The sequence below is a fragment of the Vespula pensylvanica genome, chromosome 1 (assembly GCF_014466175.1).
Source record: "Vespula pensylvanica isolate Volc-1 chromosome 1, ASM1446617v1, whole genome shotgun sequence".
Classification (NCBI taxonomy): domain Eukaryota; kingdom Metazoa; phylum Arthropoda; class Insecta; order Hymenoptera; family Vespidae; genus Vespula; species Vespula pensylvanica.
The window spans coordinates 11,511,751-11,535,720 of NC_057685.1; the positions used below are offsets into that span (position 1 = coordinate 11,511,751).

The following is a 23,970-nucleotide window of genomic DNA, read 5'->3' on the forward strand; positions in this document are numbered from 1 at the left end:
CCTACTCATTGTACAAACTGCCATTAAATTTCCCTCGTTGGTCAGGCACTTCAATACTACGCTCGTTGCATCCATGGCACAGAGTTATATCCGTCTTTACGACGTTGAATTAATTCAACCGCCGAAATAAAGGCTGCTTGGGTCGTTGATCTTACTGTGAAACGTCATAACTAAATATCGCTAAATGAATACTTACCTACGCTTATACTCCTACGTATACACTTTATATTTATTACGAAGCAAGAACAAAGCGTATTACGGTAGAACTCAATCGATTCTAATTTCGTCTGAATTCAAATGACAAATGAATACATTGTTATTGATTAAAGATTTATTAAAACGTATTGTTTATCTTCTGCATAACCATGACGAGTTCGGTGCAATCAAAATTATAATTACGTAGGATCAGGATCAGTTCTAATGGTGATAAGACAAATAATGATGAGATAACACGAATTAAATGATATAGTACTTTATTCATATAATAAGATAATTTGAAATATAAACATTAAGGAACTGTCTGGCTCTCTTTCCTGAAAAAAAGTAACATCGAGGATTCTCGCTTTCTCTCTCTCTCTCTCTCTCTCTCTCTCTCTGTCTGTCTTTTTCTCTCTTTCTCTCTCTCGTTCTCTTTCTCTCTCTCTCTCTCTCTCTCTCTCTCTCTTTCAAATTCTCTTCTCAGTCCTTACGCTTTCTGATTTCTAAACAAAATCTATAATAATGATTATAGTAATTATAATAATTAAACATCCTTTTTAACGATCTCATTCGTCAAAAAAGATCGCTTTGCAAGATCGTTAGAAAAATCGGCGAACGAGTACAATTCCTTCCGTCCGATCGAAGTATAAAATTTGATCTTGCATAAACAAAAAACGATATACATATATTTTATTATTTGTGTTCATTTTTTTATTTTTGGTTTATCCTCGATTTTCCTGTAAAACGAATTTTGAAGTTTGACGCACCGCCGCACGCGATCATAACGAGGAAATGTCAATATAACAACGAAAAAATTCTTTTTTTCTTTTTTTTTTTTTTTTTTTTCATTTTGTTTACCTTTAAGTACAACAGAATTGTCATATGTCTTTCATTCGGTTTTCCGGTTATAGAACCTACATGTTACAACAAATAATTAAGCAATTATTTTCCACATTTCTTCTCGCTTCTTTCTTACTTTTACCATCCACCCCTCCCTCCTACTCATTTGACCTATACAAAATTTTCTACTTCATCCTACAAAAAACGGCGAGGGCTGTATATAATGTAGATATAGTGAGTGTAGAGATATAAATATTACTTCTAAATATTATTAACTTCTGGCATAAATATTACTTCTCCATTTATTATAACTATTTATATATATATATATATATACATACATATATATATATACATACATATACGTATATGTATAATATATATACGTATATATATATATGTATATATATCCTCTCAGCATTCAAAAACTGTGCCTGAACTGACCGATTCCCTTTAGTCTGTTTGCGCGTGTGCCTATTCATTAGATTATTATTACCATTAGTAATTATGTATATAATATCGGTAGCAATTGTACAAGGGTGACTTTTTAGGCTGTTTCTGAAAGCTCCCTCGATGTTTTCCAAACGAAAAAATCTTACAAAGTTTATTCTAAAAAAAAAAAAAAAAAAAAAAAAAAAAAGAAAAAAAAAGGAAAGAAAAGGAAAGAAAGAACAACAACAATTACGAGAATGTTTCGATTGGAATACATCGAGGAACGATCCAGCGGAATCATTTTAAATTCTATTTTAATTTTTAATTTAACAATCTTCGAGGTATAGGTACACTGAATAGGGGATCGACGTGTTCGAACTCTCTACAGTCCTCCTGCGGTGCCGTAATCTATATGTTAAAAAGGAAAAGCAAAAATCTTGTAAAATGGGTATCGAAGCGGCAATACATGCTAAGCTCGTTATTCGAATGAGAAGTTCTTTAGCGGACTAACGAGGCGCAAACGACGCGATCCCTTTTATTAAAGCGGCGAAGTCTCTGTGGTGCTCGTTCTCATTTTCTCACGACGAAGAATCACACGGTCGCATACGCCGTTATCATACGAGTTTAAAGCATTGGAACAAAAGAAAAGAAAAGAAAAGAAAAATATTCGGAACAACCGAAATGCGTTTGGCGAGTAAGCGTTAATATGATAATCAAAGAGGGGAGGAAAAAAAAAACGAATGATATAGGAAACGTTTGGGTATTATTATATAATCCGTGTAATTTCTCGTCGTCGAGTGAACGTCAATATATTTTTTGCATCTTTTCTTTTTGGAACGGTTTTTTTCTTGCAAAAATAAGAGATTCTATCGATCTACCTGTATGTATATAATACATATACATGTTTATCGCAGTTAAAAAATTCATGTGCCTGGGTAATCGTTACGCTATAACGTTATTATTTGTTTCACTGATTCATTATTTTTATCTACCTCTCGCTGCAGACGTAAATTCGTGCTCTCTCGCTCTCTTGCGCTTTTCCTTAAAAATCTGTTTTCTATGTCGTTGACGTCACATGAATACTCTCAACTATGTTTCGTCGTAGAAAAGTTCTATTTTCTTTCTTTCTTTCTTTTTTTTTTTTTTTATTATTATTTTTATTTATTTTCTTTTTTTTTTTTTTTATTTATCGCTTACTATTTATTTCAGTAGCAACGTCATATAAAAATAAAGGGACAAATAAAAAATATTGTTTTGCTCTGAATAAAAAACCTAATGTTACGTGAACAACCGTCGTTAATCGAGCATCGAGCGTTCCTTCGCAATCGATAAATTCTCGCTCGACGACTAATAATTCTTATTTGCCTTCCACTCTTCTTCTTCTTCCATTATCTCTCTCACGTTCCTTCGTTATTTTAACTTTAATTAAGGTCCAGAACAACTATACACAGTTTCGTATAGCAAACTATATATTTATTTATGTACACTTTTTATAAAACTCTATCATTCGTAAAAATGTTTTTTTTTTGTTTGTTGTTTAATTTCTTATTAGCCCGCGTGCGAAGCACTCGTCGTCGCAACCATCCACCTCTGCTTTCTTAATCGAAAAAAAAAATAAAAGAGAAGGTGAAGAATAATATCCGCCTACGATGTACGCGGGTCGGGAGTAAAGGGTATACATATACGCGTTATGTGTGTGTATGTTATGTGTATAATACACGTTTTATACAAGAAAAAGTCGTACGATTCGTTTCCACAAGTCGCGTCGTTCTAACAAAAATCTATGATTCTCTCAAAAAGAAAATACGAAACAAGAAAAAGAAAAAAAAAAATGTAAACAATAAAGTAGAAGGGCTCGACTTGCTTCTTTAAAGAAGAAAATTATCTGAACTGGAAGAAAATGCATTTGGACGAAATAATTTGTCGTATAAGAATAATATGGAGAGTGCGGGAGGGGAGGATAGAGAAAAAATAAAATAAAAAGATATTAAAGGCCAATTAGCCTCGTCTGAGTTACGATCAGTAAAAATTCAAAAACAACAAACAAAAATAGAAAGGGATCATAAGCGACGATGGAAACGAATCCTTACGAGTCATATATGATATATATGCGTGTCTGTAATTTGTGTATGTGTGTGTGTTTGGTGTATGTGTATTATATATATACATATAATATATATCAATCATAGAATCGTATCTATAACATATATCTATCTATAATAATTCATCGAGAATGAAGGAAACATCATCACCGTTCTGTGTCATTTTTTTCATCGCTAACGGCAACGAAAATATCTTCATCCCCGTATGATTCTAATCCTGAAGCAACGCTCACGTCATTGTTCAAATGCGTTAATCTTCCTTACCACTTCCTTCGTGTTATTACAGTAATCTATTATTATTTAAAATGTTTATATAGCTAGCAGGTACGTTTGCATTCTTTTCAAGACACCAGCGGATCAGGGGATCCATCCTGAGGTACGAGAAAATCGATGTTTTGAATAAGCTTCATACATATTGTATACTTTTTTCTTTTTCGTTTAAAAATCGGATCAGAAAAAAGAAGAAAAAAAAAAAAGAAAAAAGACACCATGGAAGTTATAAAACAAAGAAACGGAAAGGGCTTCGCGTCATCTGTCGTTGTACTTTCTATCTTTGTACAAATTTATTTTTTCATCGATAACGCTTCGATCTCTGCGAAAAAAAAAAAAAACAATATTAATATTTCATTATGTTTCGTATGTAAGATCAAATCGAAAAGAATTAAGAACAAAGATCACATCCGCTTTTTCGTACGCTAATAAGTTTGTAATTAATCTAAGAGAAATCGAATATCACGTAATTTCTTACCGATACGATCGAAAACACTTGTGAAATCTATCGACGTGTCCACAAATAAGATATCCATAAACGATTTTACGCATTTGACGTTTCGTTTGTATTTCATTAAAATATAGAAAAAAAAAAAAAGGGAGAGAGGAATATTCATCCCATTTTTCGAATAAATCATGTGGACACATCGACGAAAATCTCTAATTAAAACTCAAATTTTTGTAAAGGAGAGAGAACAGAAGGATAGATCGTATACACACATATATATGTACACATATGTATATATGTTTATATATGTATATTATATATATGTGTAATGTTATCAAAAGCAAAGAAAAAAATATGAGAATGATAAAACGTCCCCCAAAATCCGCTAGAATACACACACTCTTTCTCTTTCTCTCTTTCTCTCTCTCTCTCCTCTCTCTCTCTCTCTCACGCTCTCACGCTCTCACACTCTCTCTCTCTCTCTCTCTCTCTCTCTCTCGCTCGCTCTCTTTCTTTCTCTCCGAGCAAAATCCGTTGAAAAAGTATTTGCTAAGAGAAGGCCTAAAACTCCAGTCGATTAAAAAAATAAAGAAAAAAAGACTAAGAATAATAATAAGAATAAGAATAAGACGAAAAAGAAGAGGAAGAACAAAGAAGGGAAGAGAGAAAAATACACCCTACAATATACAACGAACTCTCGTCCCTTTCATATCCCTTTTACTTCGCCTTCCTTTCTCCCGTGATTTGGCACGATATAGAGAACTCACAGGCCGAACGCACGAGCGAGTGAAGAAAAGGAAAAAGACGAGGAAAAAAATGAAAGAAAAAAAAAAGAACAAGAAAAGAAAGGGCATCGCCGAAATGAAAATAAACGTTAAGGGTTTATCTATATCTTACAAAAAAAAAAAGACGACCACTATTGCGAGGTATACATAGTCGAGTTTCCTGTAATCGTATCCTATATATATATATATATGTGTGTGTGTGTGTGTGGGTGGGTGGGTATGATATATATATATACGTACTTATGTACATAATGTACAGTGTGTGTGTGTGTGTGTGTGTGTGTGTGTGTGTGTGTGTAGGTGTGCGCGGGTGTGTGTCTGTATATATTCATCGTTTCGTATAAAGAATAAAATCCTTTGCTTTATTCAAGATAAAAAAAAAAGATTTTATTCTTTGATCCAGGAAAGGTTGGGTTGGTAGATGAGGACCTTGTCGGTAAAAATAGTAAAATAGGATTTTGAAAGATAGGAAAAATCATTGTCGATTTGTGGAGAATTTGTGGAAGAAGAAATGAGAAAGATGGACGCAGAAGACAGCGCTATTATTATTGTTACTTATTCTTCTTTTTTTCTTTCTTTTTTTTTTCTGTTCTTGGTTTCAACGAAAAATACGTGTGCAAAGCGAATGTAAGAGAGAGTATATAAAAATCATCAGATTTATTTCGATATCCAATGAATCGTTCTTTTAAAAATCCATCACCTCTTTCGATATTCTCGCCAAACACTAGCTATGATTTTTCTTTCTTTCTTTCTTTCTTTCTTTCTAAAATAGGTATCATCAGTGGCACGTTTTAATAAAATTTCACGAACTACCGACATATCCTTATTCATAGCGCTGCGACGAAAATCTGGGACGAAGAGAAGTGGATAGATAATGTATCTGGCACAGATACAAAAAAGGCTATATAGATTGATCGTATTTTCCAAAACGCAAGAATAAAAGGGAACGATGCCAACGAACTGCTACTGCGAAACTTTATACTGCGAAGCGCTTTCGAATAGTTTCTCAACATTACTATTTATTCGATAGAAAGATTATTTAGGGATGATTTCCATTTATCATAGGAATTTCCATCCTAAAACGTTATATTCTTTCCTTCGCAATCAAACTACAATCGTGTATTTACTACACAACCTACTTCTTCTCTCGCATGTCGTATTTATTCGTTTTTTTCTTTTTATCTCTCTTTTTCTCTTTCTCTCTCTTTCTCTCTCTCTTTCTCTCTCTTTTCATTTCACCGACAAAGAACAGATACGGATTTAAGGCGCGTATTATTATCCTGAGTGAGATCCGATATTTTATTATACAAGAGTCCCGATCCTATCTCGTTCTCTAAAAAAGCTCAACAGCCCTTTATCGTAACGTGGAATAAAGTACAAAAGTCTTTCAAAAATATAGCAAGTGCCAGTGGCCGCGAAAAAAAAAATGATCGCGGCTTATCAAAAGCGTCGGTGCGATTCCTTCAAATATTTCCTTCGAAATTCAAACTGCGTTTTATGTATTATGTACCCTATATATGTAAATGCTCGGTGTACGTAATTCTTTCAAAGACCCTCGCGCTCTTATTCCCTTTTTCCCGGCAACGAATTATTTTATCGTCGTTTTACATCCCTTTCCTATAAGCTGTAACCGCCACCCCGTTAAAAACACTTGCCCTGTACAAGTTATATATATGTATGTATGTACGTATGTATAATATCCGAAGCACTTAGGTCGCAATTCGTTTTCTACCGATAATTAGCCCATAATTTACGTATACCCGTGTATGTATGCAAACGTGTATTTATGTGTATGTGTGTTAATCGTAAGCGTGTGTATATGAAGCGTCGCAAACGTCAAAAGTTTTCGAGACTTTATTTTACGACGCACGTGCGCACTCGACTCTCCTAATCGTCTCTCTCTCTCTCTCTCTCTCTTTCTTCTCCCTTTACCCTTCTTCTTCTTCCATTACCATTCATCCGCCCCCTTTAGCACACCACGAAATTACACACGATCACCCTTCGTCATCTTAAATTTTAATCCTCTCTCACAGTCATTAACCACTAGCACTACTTACTCCACTAGTCTACACCTGGCCTTTTCTCTATTACTTATCTATGTCTCTTTTTCACTTTTATTCTCTCGTTTATGTGTATGCATACGTAAGAAGATTGATGTATATTATATATGTGTGTGTGCACGCGCGCGCATCTGTGTGTATATGTATATATGTGGCATATTACATTGGCGTTCCTCGAAAACAATCTGTCGTCTTTTCCCTCGTTTCTTTCCTTATTTCTTATTTTTTCTTTTTTTCTTTTTCTTTTTTTTTTTTTTTGTAAAAAGCTTATGAATATATGTATTGTATATATATAGATATATATATATATATATATATATTATATAAAGAAATACTGTTACCTACAATGTAATGAACACATTATGTTGCTTCTTCTCCTTCCCTCTTGTAAAGGGAACCGCGCGCTCTTCCGTTTCTTGAATTTATCTAACTATCGTTGTGTATAAATTGTCGGTGTATGTTTGTGTTTGTGTTTGTGTGTGTGTGTGTGTGTATACGTCTATGCATTTGTGTGTTCATCTATGTATGTTTCCTTTCGCGTCAATTCTTAATTTCTAATACGATATCCATTAATATACTTTTTTTTTCCCCCTGAAAATCTTATAGGATTAGCACAATCGCTTATACCACCGTGACTCGAAAATTAGCAGTAAATAATATTCGTATGGATATAATCAGCGATAGCAAGCGCCTATGACGAACTAAAAACCGATAACAATAATAATAATATTAATTAATGCGTATCGAACTAACTAATGTCAATAGTTAATGGTTATGTCGTATTCTCTTTTTCACTTCCACCCTCTCTTTCTTTCTCTCTCTCTCGCTCGCTCTCTCTCTTTCATTTCCTCATTCATACGTAATAACCCATTGTATATATGTATATATATGCATATATATGTTTGCCTACGTACGTATAGTATATATAAATATATATACTAACATATATATTTATATATATATATTTTTATATATATTCATATATGGAAGTAACTTACGTTTATATGCACGCATTTCTCGTTTAGAGATCTTCCTATGTACATTACATACGTTATGTATTATATATATATATATATATATATATATATATATATATACACACGTAACGACGACGATTTGTTATGTATATGTATATACGTTAAAAAGCGTACTTTAGTGCAACTCGACGAATCTTTCTAATCCTAACAAAGTCCCTGCGCGCGTAAAGAACTTATTCGACGAAGGAAAGTAAGTAGACTATAAAGAAGATACGACGAAAGTTTGATGAAGAAACTCGTTAGACACACGGATATCATCCCGACGGAATCAAAGCCAAGCTAAAGAATACTCGTTTTGCGAACGGGATCGAGTGTAGAAAAAAAATCGTTCGATCCCGTTTCCACCTTCCGATCCTGGTTACAAACACCCTACAGTAAACATCTCGATCGTTATAACAATCAATTCCTAGAATTAATAATAGAAAAACAAAGCCACAAACAAACAAATACGATCCATCTAGTTCTTCCATTTTGGAATCTCTAATTTGTTGTTCGTTTTATTGCACCCATACGAAAAACATCGATCGAGATATTGTATATTTATATATACATATATATGTATATATGCATGAGGAAATTATATACTATGAAAATTGTTGTATCTCTCTTCCTTCCTTTTTTAACCTTTTCAGAAGAGACGATTCCATGGAATAAAGTAAAATAGGGATGAAAAAAAGAAAAGTGCGATTTTTGGGTGTCCCAGAAATGAATTCGGAAGGGCCTTCGAGTGAAATACTACTACGATATATACATATACATATACATATACATATATATATATATATATATATATATAAACAAAGCGAAGAGATAAGAAATCCGTCGAGACGCTACGAAATAGCAAAGACTATAGACTGTATAGTATACAAATATATATATGTGTATATATGTGTGTGTATATACATACATACATATATACATATATATATACAAATACATACATACATATAGAAAGGTAGAATTAGAAGATAGACAACGGGTGCAAGAATCTAATCTCTATCCAATTGAACGTCGTGTGCCATAAAAAAAAAACCCATTTCGATCTAACAGCTGATCAATTTACTTTCTTTTGGCTCTTCTTAATTGTCAAAAGAGAACGAGTGAGATTTACGAGTTTACCTTCTCGTTGACAAACGAAATAACTCTCGATAGAATAATATGAATCTTCTTAACTATTACGAATTCGAAATTATTTCTATCGATGAAGAAAAAAAAGGAAGAAAAAAAAAAAGAAATTTGAGATTGTATTTAAAACAGCTCCAAGAGAATAGACGAAGTTGTAGAGAAGAACTTTTTTACCGGACAGCCCCTCCTACCTCCTCTCTCTCCTCCTCTAAATACTCAAAAATTTTAATTTCAATAAAATAAAATCTAGAGCTGAGTTGGAATCGATTACCAATTCCACTGTATGTATCTACATACATAGAGGTTCGATAGATCGCAATCCCCAGTCGTTAGGAATGGAGAAACACGATAGTAAAAGGGGGAGGGGATTAACCGGTAGCAAACGTTTGACTAATAATAATCCTGATAAGCCCCCTCGCTCTCTTCATAATCGTACGCGCTGTACACTTTATTTACGTCGTTAAACTAGGGAAATTAAAACTAGTCGCGTTCTAGAGACGTTCAATCTCAGCGTTTTAAAATACGTAAGCCTGTGCGTAAACCGCACAATGTACCAACGTGTTACCTTTTATCTTCTTTGATCGTTAGACGAAAGATATTATTCCTTCTCGTATTTTCTTTTCTTTCTTTCTACTTTTTGGGATCATTTTTCGGCGCATGTTAAAAAAATATTCGCGGACTTACCGAGAGGATGGCATACACATCAGATGTCTTTGTTTCGTCCGTCGAATCGGGTAGAAAAGATTAAAAAAAAAAAAAAAAAAAAAATAAAATAAAATAAAATAAAAATAAAAATAAAACAAACAAAAAAAATGTTAACAAACGTTGCGCCTTTGAAAACGAACAGAATACTCCCAACGAGGAACATCGAGATACGAGCGACACATGCGCATGTGTCTCTACCATTCTCTTTCTCTCTTTATCTTTATCTCTTTCCTTCTATCTCTATCTTTATCCACCTTTATCACTTCTATAAGGAACGATACACGAAGCGAAGTTATAAATAAAAAAGTACAAAATACGTCTAAGTCGTGCGAGTTCCTTAATTGTGTTTTGTCTATCGCGAACTTCCGTATACTATTTACGTCTGCTTTCTTATCTATTTCGATCATTCTTCTTTATGAAAATTTCCTAAATAAGACGAATATTAAAAACAAAACGAAAACGTCTCCGGAACGCCTGCATCTTCCCACGCTTATTATATCTTCTATGATTTAAAAAGAAAAAAAAATGAAAAAAAAAAAATCAAACAAACAAACAAACAAAGAAGTACGTTTTCTTCGCGTCCTTCTTGAAAAAAATCGCCGATCGAATTGGACACGTTAAGTATCCACGTAGATGCGTGGGTCCTGGTGGCTGATGATATAAACCTTCACTCGCGATCGTAATCTCCATCAGTTAAGTTCATGATTCATTCCTCGAAGTATGTTCAGTAAAAGGAACGAGTTTGATGGATGCTCTTTTCACGTGGGAAGGTCGAAAGATCCGTCGTAGTTGTCGTAGTTGTGTATAGTAGAGTTCTCTTCGTCGTCGTAGTCGTCGTCGTTTTTAGCCAAGTTGCATTTCTATGTTGATAAATGTATACGTGTAGTGACGAAAATGTGAATACATATATATGTATATGTAGTAATGTTTATAAATGTGAGCGGTTCGTATCGAGATTAATAACTCGATTGGGATTCCTCTCTCTTGTTTCTTTTTGTAAACTCCTTTTTCTTCTTTCTAAAATCCCCTTTAACGCCTTCGAGCAAGGTTATATCTAAGATATTTTAGCCTAGCCCTCAGTAGTATCTGTTCCTTCGATAATTCAGAAATCTTAATCTGATTATTGATGAATGAATGAGCGAGAATATCGCAGAAAAGTGCAGCTTGTCTCAGAATCGTCACTTTCGCTGCTTTTTCTTTAAATTCGACAGCAGGCACTAAACGACGAAGATCCTCGAAGAAATGTCGAAGTTCGACTCGTCTCCGTCGTTCCATATTGTTATGAAGGCTCCTCTTCTCGGTATCCAATTCATCTTCGGACGAGCTTTTCGATCCGGCACCACCTTTGCTCTTCGTTGTCTTTTTTCTTCGCTGGGTGTTTCTGGTACAATTTCTTTTGGTCTGTTTATCGACTGCAGCAACGTTAGCCGTCAGATTTCGTTTTCGTGTCGTAGCATTTGCAGGCGGTCTGCCTCGTGGTCTGGGTGCTTGTGTCGTTGTTCCCGTCGTACCTTTCTTTTCTTTCACATTTGTTGATCGCTGTGGGCGTTGCAGCTGCTGTTGCTGTTGTTGCTGCTGCTGCTGCTGCTGTTGGTGGTGGTGGTGTTGTTGTTGGTGCTGTTGATTGTGGTGGTGGTTATTCTGTTGATGCTGCTGTTCATTTTTGTTAGCTAAATTGCTCGCTCGGCAAGGCTTCTCGAATGTCACTACATCGATCTCTTCTTCTTCTGTAACAGAAACATTGTAACAAGATTCATTAGTAAAATAAATTCGTGAATATTTTGAACGATTTAACAGTATTTACTCGAATCGAGAAAAACGATAATACAATAATACTTCATTGCTGACTCTGAATATTTCGATAAAATAATTATCAGTAGCTTTCGTTAAACTTCAGGCTAACGAAAAACTCTCGAAAATACAGGACCATCGATTCGGGATACTTCGAAAAGCCATTATCACCCAGCTGCGGTCAGAGACCGCAGTCGAACCCGTTAATTGGCTAGCCAAGTCACTTCCCTCGACCCTTCTTACGATCAAGGCGAAGGTCAGCTCCGAGCGGCGGAAACGATCGTTTGACCGTTCACTCTCTCCTTCTCTCATTCTTTCTCCACGGGAGGACTTGGCACAACCAAAAATGAGACTTTGAGCGACGTCCGGCCCGAAACATGGCGCCCATAATCGTCATTCGGCGGATGTTCGATAACGTTTTATCTGAAGACTCCCGTCGTTTGCAAGGGCAAACGCATAATCGACTCTCTTGAGTTCAAGATGAGTCACAAACTAAACCGTTAGAAGCAAGGACACCCTTTGACAAGGCGAACGATGCCACGTGCTGGTCAAGGAGACCTTCTAGGAAAGAGTAAGAAGAGACAATGAGAGAGGGAGAGAGCGAGAGAGAGAAGAGAATGTAGGCGTTCCTGTATTCCTCTGACGTTTCATACAATCGCTGGAAATCCGGTTGGTCTAGATTGCTCTCCATTTCTCTTCTTTCTTTCCTTTTCGCTCTTCGACAAACCCGGATACGAACAATGATGACTTCTGTCAAGGCCAAATCCAAAGTACGTTCCTCCCATCACATTCATTTCCCTGATAATTTTTTTTAATTTTTTTAATTCCACAAATTCGGTATCTCTCATTAAAGAAAACCTTATCAATCGTTTCTAACCGAGAATACTAATTCGATAGTTATCTCGAGAAAAAAGTTCGATGATTCGATAAACCAGATTATTCATATTTAAATTTTACGTTTTTAAATATTTCGTAAAAACGGTATTTACTTAAAAGAAAAAAAAAAAGAAGAAGAAACGACACGTGCGCTATGTCTAAAACAGATGACATCACGTTTGGTATTTAAATTCGACGTACTACTACATGCATCAATTTGAGTCGACGATTATTCGGTATTATATTTTCGTTCACCCTGACACCACGACCTGAACTATTTCGTAACACAGACGATTTTCAAAAAGAAAAGGCGGAAACGTTTAACCGATGACGTAGGCACTATGAATTTTTGGAAGTGGATCTCTCGTGCGAACGGAAACAAACTAGGCGAATGCTTTTCCACGTCAATTCACGTCTCTTATTCATTCTAAGCGATTACAATAACCACGTTTAATTATAGTTATAACCTTTTAATGACAGTCAATTATATCACGAGACTCATCGAACATCTACATTTATTAGCGTTAAATCATTTAAATACAATAATAAAAGATATATCGAAAAAATACATTTATTTTTCGCGAGCATGGAAATCGTTTGGGCACGATAATTGCCCCGATAAATCTATCGTACAAATTAAATGACAAGACGCGGAACCGAATCAATGGGGGGAGAAAAAAACCAAGAAAAAAAACAGAAAAAAAAACCAAAAAAAAAAAAGAAAAAGAAAACAAAAGACAGAAGACGAAACTGTTAAAAGCTCGTTGCTCTCAAGAGAGCAATACACGAAGAGAAACTGCTCGACTCTTGCAGAAAAAGCGAAAAGGAACGAGGAAGGCGCCAACACGTAGTCGACGCGCCTAAATTCACAGACCACCGGTAAGAGGAGGTAAAAAGAAAAAAAAAAAAAGAAAAGAGTAGAGAAAAGAGAGAAAGAGAGATGAATATAACAGCAAGATAGAGCCAGCGCATGCGTAAAGCGTCGCGACGCTTCCACGTGTTTTACGTGGCCTCCGTTCGAGCGCGCGCGAGCGTTACTGGCGTTCGGCCAGAACGACCGGAGAGCGAAAAGGCGCTAAACTTCTAAAAATAACATTACACACCTATATCCGAATTAGGAACCGGCCGGCACTCGATATCTAACCGTAATACTATTTCTCCCTCTTTCTCTTTCTCTCTTACGAGGCCAACGCCGGCTTGTCATCGGCGCCACGTGTGCCATTCTTTATAGTTTCGATGAAGAAACCGCACGTTCCGCCCGAATTCCGTCATTTAACACGCTCCAACACCTCCGCATTTGCTAGTCTAGCAAGCAACGAATAATAAGTGAACGAACTAACCAACCAACCTATCAACAAACCGACCAACAAACCCAATTAACCAATTCATCTCGAATTTCCTTCTTCCTTCTTCCTTCTCGCTTCCTCAAAAATCTTCGATAAATAAACGCGTTAATGTAAAGAAAACGTTTCGATCTTATCATTGGACACGTTTCGCATCTCCTTTTTCTTCCCCTTTCGCTTTTCTTCGTTCGTTATCTTTCAATTATTTATTTCCTATTTATCTACCTCTACGAAAGCAAGAAAATGTTTAGGTAAGCAGAACAGAACCCGGAAATCGAACGATCGATCGCGATTGACCTTGCCCCGCTTGACATTCTACTCGATCATACGATCGGCCACTTAGGAATTATAAATTAATACACAGTATAAATGTAATAATATTACACTATTCCCTCGCTTTTCGCTTCTAATGCTCTTCCTTTTTTTTCTTCAATGATAAGAGGAAATATCGTAAGAAAAAAATTTTTTTCTCCGTTTCACAAATGTATTGCGTGCTTACTTGCGTAATACGTTTGATAAAGGAGACCTTGATAATGATATTCACACGATGAAACGTGTAAGAAAACGATGCATTCTTGAAAAACGCACAAATCATTTTGCAACGATATAGATGACAAGATCCTGAAAAATATTAATTAATTCGATTTGAAAAGCACGATTATTCTAGTTAATTGCTTAACTTGTTATTAACAAAACGTTGTATACTTTACTATTATCTCGTTATGAATACATTCCAAAAAGATCGTATATAAAAGAACGATCTTTCATATTGTTAGTTTCGTTCAATGTAAAATCCTTCGACTATTGAACCCTAATAACACAACGCAGAATACTCGCGTGGAACGCGAATATAACAACGGGAGGCTGCGGAAGGGGTCGGCGGTATGGCTACGAAGAGTCTGGACCACTCTTCTCTCTCTCTCTCTCTCTCTCTCCTCCCCGCCCTCGCCCTCTCTCACTCTGTCTCTCTCATGCCTGCGCGAAAAACGCTCGAGGGGAAGCTGTTCGCGCGTACGAGAGGTGGGAGAAGAGGAGAGAAGAAAAGAGACGAGAAGAGAAGAGAGGAGAGGAGAAGAGAGGAGAAGAGAAGAGAAGAGAAGAGAAGAAAGGAGAGGAACGACGACGGCACATGCAGCCGCGTAAGAGCGACCTTGGAGGTCAGTGCTCTCTTGCTGTAAAGCAGGCCATAGTAGTACGTCGACGCGAATCGATCCGATCACCTCTCCCTCTCCCTCTTCCTCTCCCACTTCCCACCCTCTCTCTTTCTCTCTCTTTCTCTCTAGTTGAAATAGGCAGCCTAAAGAGTAAGGTGAGGTGAGGTGAAGTGCGGCGAAGAGAGGTGAAGAGAAAAGAGGAAGGAGGAGAAGGTGGAGGAAGAGGAGGTCGACGCTTTTCGCAGATATCGAACGCGCCGGATCCGTGCGGGAGCAACGCGCCCTCGGCCCGAGGCGTCGCGACGCTACTACGACGCCCTTCACTCGGTGTCGACGCACCCTACGAAAAACGTCCTTTCACGACCATTGCCATTTTTCATCCTATTTTATTCCAGATGAATCACTCTTAATTTTTTGAAATTCCCTACAAATAAATGATACGAGTATTCTCGTTCATTTATTATTATCATCGAATTGCATTATCGAATTATTTTCTTTCATTATTCTGGGTCATAGTTTCTGATATCTCTTAATAATTATATTTCTTCGGAAAGATTTTTAGTTAACGCCATCGCGTTCTTCTATCGATAACTGTATTATTAATCTCATATTTTGTAGGAACATTTTTATCATTTCCTTTTCCAAAAATAAATTATGCTAATAGACGAAATCTAAGAAGCATTTATCGTTCGACGATTACATAAAAAGAAACGCGTGAAACAACGAAAAAGAGAGAGAGAGAGAGAGAGAGAGAGAGAGAGAGAGAGAGAGTACTCCATGTGATAAGCACCAGCAGTGGAATTCTTTCAACGAGTCAAGTTTCGAGCAACGAGAAACGATAACAAGAGAGCGGGGTTCTTCACCGCTCGACGACCCGTTGCCGCAGCGATAAATCGAAAAGATACCAAATAAATCCGTGTTGAGTCCGTCTAGGAATCCGCGGGAAAGACGAGTCACTCGTCATATCCGTGACCTGTACGAACTTTTTCTTTCTTTTTCTCTAATTCATCTATTTACAGAATTCTCTATCGATTGAAGTCCATTGAGAGCAAGTCTGTTTCTACGAATTGAGGTGAACGATGAAAAGGAGGAAAATATAGGTAAAAAAAAAATAAACTATTGCTCGGAGAAGAAAAAAATGTTAAAAGAGAGAAAGAGAGAGAGAGAGAGAGAGAGAGAGAGAGAGAGAGAGAGAAACGAAGAAACGAGCATCGATTAAACGAGATCCCACGGTTTAAAGTATTCGTACGATGACGATGATACTTTTACTCCGGGAAATGCGTTGCACGTGACGACATACGTTTCTCTTCCTAGTCACTCACGGTAAGTAAAATAAGTACACGGCCGTATATAAGGAGAAGCCATAAATCTCGACGTAGTCGTGCCTAGTGATACTTTTCTCTACCTTCAAACTCTCGTACACGTGCGTGTGCGTGCACGTGTATGTGTGTTTTCTAGCTAACATCATCACCGACCGATCTAGTTACGAAAGCGAACGTCGTTGCGGAAAGTACGCGCGTATTCGAAAGCGAGCGGTCGAATTGACGCGAAATCCATTAGATCTAATGTCTGTTTAATATCGATGATATTCTGAGAATTGTTTGTGTAAAAAAACATTGTAATAATATCTTTAACGATAGTTTAAAATAGACCACAACTTTCGATAGATATGCACTGAAGTAGCCCGATGAATGAACACGGATAAGATATTTATAAATGCTCGTCGATCTTTTCCCTATTATCGATTCATTAATCGATTCCAAAAGAAAAGGAAAAGCAAGTGGTTTGTTCATTGAAGATAATAGAGAAGAATGTCTGGTAAAAAGTAAAAGGTTGTGTTATTACGTGGTATTTCCGGATCGATTCGTCGAATGGCCCCGATCCAATGACAGTTATCTATGGCAAGAGATAAAAAACAAAAAAAAGTCTAGAATTATAGGAGCGAGCTAGATTTATCCGCGTCTAGTTCGCGCGAGCAAGTTTATCGGGACTTTGTCGTTTTACTCTTGAGAAAGGAGATTTGAAGAGAAAAAAAAAAAACAGATATCGTTGAGTCTAGGCATATTCCGCTCGAGTACATGTAACGATACGAAAAAGGAAAGAGAAAAGGAACAAATGAGGGGAGAATAGCAGAATATATTCGTACGAGATTAAATACTAACGATAAATATACGCGCGCATAAAAAAAGAAGAAAAAAAAAAAAGAAATCAATCAAAAAAGACGCCTCATAGAATATCAGGCATTATATTAATTGATTGAATATAGAAAAAAAAAAAAAAAATAAACGAACAAATAAATAACTTTTTTTTTTTTTTTTTTTTTTTTTTTTTTTTTTTAAGAAATATCACGAGATATTCGTTTAACAAAAATATACTTGTATGCAATAAAATCATGAAAAATGAAATAAGAAGAGAGGAAGGGAAAGGAAAGAAAAAAAACAAGATAAATAAAAATAAAAATAGAAAAAGATATAGCTGAAAAAATCGACGTCGTGAAATCCCACGATAACAGAGAGAAGGAAAGAGAGGCGAATTCTTGCTCAACTAAGTTGCGAGATGCGTTGGACGAATAAAGAGGATAACACCCAGGAAGCGTCCTAGTTTAGCAGACGGCATTAGAGAGAAACCGCGGCCCACACGCTCGGCGGTATCCGCCCACAAAATGAGATGCGCTAACGTCATCCGGATAGAACGAGAGAGAGAGAGAGAGAGAGAGAGAGAGAGAGAGAGGGCGACGACAGTGTATCATCGTCCGATTGACTCACGGAAAATGCCAATCGCTTTCGAGTGCCGTTCAATATCTCTCTTTCTCTCTTTCTCTCTCTCTCTCTCTCTCTCTCTCTCTCTCTCTCTCCTCTCTTTCTCTCTTTCTTTTTCTCACACTCTAGCATGCGCGCGCGCGTTCACGTCGGCTGCGTTTCTTCGTCCGCTCGATAGCAGAGTAGGCGAGCGGACTGGCATGCTGGCTCGAACGAGAAATGCAATAAGAAAGAGAGGACGTTGGCCGACTAATCGGGGAGAGGAAAGGAGTAGTCTCCTCTCTCACGATGCGGAGAGGAAGGAGAAAAAAGGAGGAAAGGAGGGAAAGGAGAGAGAGGGGAGAGAGAGAAGAAAGGTCCTTGCGATCCTGGCGCGCACGCGTGCGTTTCATCGTTTTCTTCTCCCGCTCGTATATTCGACGATTAATCGAGTACCTTTAGCGTCGAACAAAACGTTCCTTCCTTTCATTTATTTAAACGTCCTGAAGAATCTGATATTGGTATTTCAAAGGACTTTCACTCGGACGATAGATTTTCTCTATTAATTCTTCCTTCTTTTTTCTTTCTTTCCTTTTTTCCTTCCTTTCTTTCTTTCTTTTTTTTTTTTAATCTTTTTATCCGTTCTCCTTCGAATCAAACGAAATTGGGCATAGGAATTCTCGCGAAAGAGATAAAAAGGAAGAAAAAAATGTCCGACGAAATGGTGAAAGAGTACGAGAGAACGCTCTCGAGCGATCGCGTTTCGAACATCGAACCGTTTTCTTACGCGCCAAAGGGAGAAAGTTGTCGGCCTCGTTCATTTCAGTTGGACGGATACTTACGAGTCACCGCCGTGGAATTAGTTCTGATCAATTTCGTGCAGCGATAACTCGCCGAGTGCGTGTCTACGTACATTTTCGACATCCTTACGAACGAATGATTAAATAGCCTAAAAACTCAGAGAGAAAGAGAGAAAGAGAGAAAGAGAGAGAGAGAGAGAGAGAGAGAGAGAGAGAGAGAGAGAGAGAGAAAGTAAAAGCAACGTTAAACCCAGACATAAAATTTCTCTTCGATTTGACACTTTTACTGATCGATCTCCTCATTAGCGTGCCGGTGCAAAATTCAAGGAGACTACTCCGATCCGTTTACACGAATAAATATGACGTTCTTATTTTAAAGAGAACAAAAAAGAAATACAAGAATGAAAAAATCGATAACTCTTCTTCTTCTTCGATAATTCATCTCATTTCTATTATCTCGTTCTTAAATTCGACCAATTACGCCGCTAATTTCGCAGCTTGTTAATTCCTCGATAAACAAAAATGACACGCCTGCTATTCTTTACGATCTACTAGACTCGTATTAAATTATTATATAGCTGTTAGAGAAGTTTATATGAACCGGTTCCCTCGCGTTTTCTTTTAAATAGCAGGTGTTACTGTTAGTTCGATATACATTTTTTTTTTCTTTTTTAATACTTCGTTTTATATGAAACGTCGAACAATTACCTTGAATGAGAATGTCAAATCGACCGGTAAACTTTTTGTTTCGTCGATTCGACGATAAAAAGGCCTTAACGTATGCGTTATAAAAAATCTTTCATCTATGAACGAGAATAAAAAAAAAAGAAAGAAAAAGAGAGAAGAAGAAAAAAAAAGGAGAGAAAAAAGAATCTTCAAAACGCGAGTAGTCGAGATTATTTTACGATTGATGCTTATCCGACCGTTTCTGCTACGCAACTGTGATGTATAATGAATGAACGAACACGAGTCACGTCATCAAGGAGATGCGCTTTTACGTTCACAACCCCTCCACAAAAATAGTCGCCCACTTGTTAGTAAAGGAAAGGCGTAATTATAGCCAAAGCAAACGGTAGGCAGACTAATGTAAGTAGAGAAACCTAAGAAAGAATGGAAGGAAGGAAATAGAAAGAAAGAGAAAGAAAGAGAGAGAAAATGTTCGTTCTTATGCTCATAGAATACCTAGAAGCTTTAACTCTTACCTTCGTAATGTAGAAAGATAGAAAGAGAAAGATAAAGAGAAAGAGAAAGAGAGATCTAGGATGTATTAAACCCACCTGCGATCGATTCTACGAAAGAGAATAGTTTTGCAATAACAACTACCAGAAAAGCCATGAGTTACGTTCGCGGTGAAACTGCATTTCAATGAAATTAGGATCCGACTCACGTTGTTACCCTACACTTTACTACATCTCGATGACAAAACGCGAATACAATGCAATTTCAATACTGTTTTTCTTGAATGCTCGAGAATCCATTATAATGGAGTCTCGAACTGTTAATAAATAATAAGAAAATGTAGCAAGTAAACCTAGCAAAAATAATATTTGAAAAGAGGTCTGCCATAAATCTCATATTGATAAGAGAATTTTAACGGAAGAAAGACAAAATAAAAGCAAAAAGAAAAAAATGGAAAAGAAAAAATGAAATAGATGTCGCACGATCGAAATGTACTTTCGGTCGAAACGCCGAGCACGTAACTGCACCCACCGAATTCCAGAAACGTGTAGCACGGACGAACGAAGCGGAACGACGACGTCGCATGCATTTTCATGCGGACGCGAGCGAATGAACGAGCGAGCGCACCTTCGCGGTGCTGACCGACGCGTTCCACAGCGATTTTCCTGGAAGCTAACAGAATGATTTGCATGGGGAGTGAGAACAACCACCACTCACAAACCTTAACTCCGTGTCTGTCTCTACATCCTCTTTTCTTTTCCTCGAAGAAATAAGAATATTTCAAAAAAAAAAAAAAAAAAAAAAAAAAAAAAAAAAACACGAAGAATAAGCCATTCAAAAATCCAACCTCGAAAAATTTATTGAAACGAGTATGTATCTGATTTTACCAAAGTGAATGCAAGAGGTCGAGGTCAAGGTCTAGTCTAGTCTAGTCTAGTCTTTCTTTTCTTTTTCTTTCTTAACGCGGCATTCCAAAATTGTATGTATTTCCTTCTCAAAAGCGATCAGTTTGAAATTATTTTCAAGTTATATAGTTAATATTACAGGTCAACCAAATATTGACTCGATGTCTCGCAAGATCGAATCGGATCGGGAAAATATTTCTGTAACGCGTCGATCGTGATTCGACTGCCAACTGTGTATATGTCTCTCCGTGTGAGAAAAAAGAAATAGAGATAGAGATAGAGAGGAAGAAAGATATTTGGCGAACAAAGCGCATCGATGTTTACACCAACCATTTAACCTTCTACGGATCCTGTCAGGATGATTAATCTGGCAGGATAGGAAAGAGAAAGAGAAAAACAGGAAGAGAGAGAGAAAGAGAATATAATCATCGGTCGATCACTTTCAAGGAATTCTAGAATTATCTTGATCCACAATGAAATATCTATTTCTCTGTAACTTGCAACCTAGTTAAAACAAAATAGAAACCTAGAATTAAAGAGCCTCTCGTAAAAGCCGGCACGAGTTTATTCGCACTACGTAATCGCGGCCGGCGAGAAAAGCGCTAGATTGGCGCCATCCTCTAGACGATGGACATACATAGATACAACACGCACACAGATGTTGCGCTTCGTGGAAACTCTTGCTATCGAGATCGCTATAGGGAGCGTAGGTCGAATCGATAGTTAGAAAAAGGACGTAGGCGCGATAACGTCACGCAGTGGACGATATAAAGCAATATCGTTACATTTAACAAGTGAAAATAAAATTACGAGAAATCTTGATTATCTGAGTGAATAGCTGACAGTTCAATATCAAGATTAATTAATCCGAACAAAAAAAAAAAAAAAAGAAAGAAAGAAAGAAAAAAAAATCATTATATAGATTTCATCTGATATTTATCGATTTTATTCAATATGATTATGATATTTAGAAAGGAACATATAAATACGAAATATTATTTTTATATAAACTTACGAACATGAAAGGTAATAAATCAAAAGAAATAAAATGTTAAGTATGATTTCGAAATAATTCTAATAAAAAAGCAATGATAAGCAAGTTTCGAAAAAGGGAATACCGAAGGGGCGTGGTACCAGCACGAGACGGCACTGAGCATCCCTCACCGCCTGGAGCGCGACTGCGCGCGAATGGCAAAAAGGCTTAACCGCATTCCGGCGACCATTTAAACCGCCACGGCGGGGTCCCACGCCTGACCGCAAGCAGCGACCGGCTATCGACTGACGTCACGCGGTACCGCGTGACCTTCGAGTTCCCGCGCGACCGAGACGCGCATGCGCGGAGTCCGAAACGTCTCTATTCTTTTAGAGACGCTACACAAAGTTTTCTTTTGATTTTATTTATTAAAATTTCTTCCCTCTCCCTTCTTTCCTCTTTCCCTAAATATTTTTATTAATCATTGTATAAACTTTTATACAAATCGATAGAAACGATGATCTTTTTCGACATTCGTAATAAAAAAATTATAGACGATACCAGTTGGTCTTTTAACTTACGAAAAGGATTTTGTATTTCCTTGCAACACTTATGTAAGAGACGCTTTTAATATATATACCCCCCGTCCGTGCCGCTTTCGGCATTTCTCGCATCAACTTTTTTCGGTCGGCCAACTGGCGTGAAATAAAAGGAAAATAAAAAGAAATATCGAAGGAGCCGGTTAATCAGCCGGGACAACGAACGGAAAGGAGAGACAGAGGTCGTGCCGATTTGCGCAGAAGAGATTCGAAAAGATATCGCGAAAAAAAAAAACGAAACCTGTTGGAACGGTAAAAATAATAAATGAGATTGCTCCTCCTCCTTGCAAACAGGAAAAAAATTGCATACAAGTTAAAACTCGTTTTGTTTATCGATTTTACAACGATCTTGGGAATTTATTAGAATTTATTAAATTGAGATCGTTTGAGAAATAGACGAGAAAAATTAACGTTGCTTTGTTAAATTATCGAAATCGTTCTCATGATCTCGTTTCACAACCTTGTCGAGGATTCACGTGACACAACAGCATGCTTCCTTCCTTCGCCTTTTAAACGTCAACTATCGACCTGCTCTAAAGCGGCGTAGAGAGCGTCAAAAGTAGCGATTTAGAAGTCGTGGTCCAAGCAATTACCAATTACGTAGAGATCCGACCGCGCCAAGATCAAATTTGCAGTGTGTCCGGTCACACGGTATCGTCCGAGCTCCTTCTCGGTCTATTAAGAGAGCCGACGCGACGAGGACGAAACGCGTATACTTTTCGAGACCCTTCTATCTAATGTCTCTCTACTATTAGAGTCATGTCTAAAGATCCATCTAGATTGATTTAGATTCGGAATGGGAGAAAAGAAACGTCGTCGTTGATCCGATCAATTTTCTTTATCCGAGATATCGTAACGATATCCCGCTGAAAACTTTACAAGATTGAACCATTACAGAAACGTAGGATTCATCAAGGTCGTCTACCAGTCGAAGCAAGAAGAGGAAGTCCTTAAAAGTAGAGGAATTCTAAACGATGATCGTCGCTTGGGATTACAATTTCTCACGAGTCTTTCCAAGAAATGTGTCTGATAAAATGAACGAAAAAAAGAAAAAAAGAAAAAAAAAAAAGAAAAACAGAGAGAAAGAGAAAAAAGAAACTTGTCTCTTGTATCCAAGACACAAATACGTTCTATGAAAAATAATAGGAAAGTAAAAGTAAAAGAGATACCTTTGCTCTAGAAAACTCAATGGAATGATTTAAACCAACAACGAATTTCCGCTATTTCTATACAGTTATTCGCTATATTTATTGGTATGAGGAAAAAGATTCCTCCTACTTGAGAGGAGGGACAAGGTTCGATCTTTTTTTCCGCGTATGAAGGAACGAGATCTAGACGCATCTACGATGGTATCGTCGATTACACAAAGTCGCACGACGCATATATATACAGTTGAAAGAGAGAGATGGTGAGATCGAGCTTCCAAGAGATCGAAATGGCACCTTCCAAGAGGTAAAGACGGTAAAGTAATCAAGTTACGAGGCGCAACGTACGTGCCTAGGTCACGTGCGCGCGTAAGAGCCACAACACACGTGCGTTGTCCCCGTGGACTACTCAGTTCAGTCTCTCTCTCTCTCTCTCTCTCTCTCTCTCTCTCTCTCTCTCTCACT

General features: G+C 37.1%; 1 protein-coding gene across 3 annotated transcripts in view; it reads right to left on the bottom strand.

Annotated features, from left to right (window-relative positions):
• Positions 1–456: 456 nt before the first annotated feature.
• The window catches only part of LOC122633645 (myb-like protein AA), a 34,745-nt gene continuing 11,231 nt past the window's right edge, over positions 457–23,970 (bottom strand). For all 3 annotated transcript variants that reach the window (XM_043821779.1, XM_043821790.1, XM_043821770.1), the window contains 2 exons: positions 10,571–11,729; positions 457–4,164 (listed from right to left, as the gene is read on the bottom strand). In XM_043821779.1, coding sequence (XP_043677714.1) covers positions 11,032–11,729 — 698 coding nt within the window. In that variant the 3' untranslated portion in view covers positions 457–4,164; positions 10,571–11,031. The remainder of the gene's footprint in view (positions 4,165–10,570; positions 11,730–23,970) is intronic.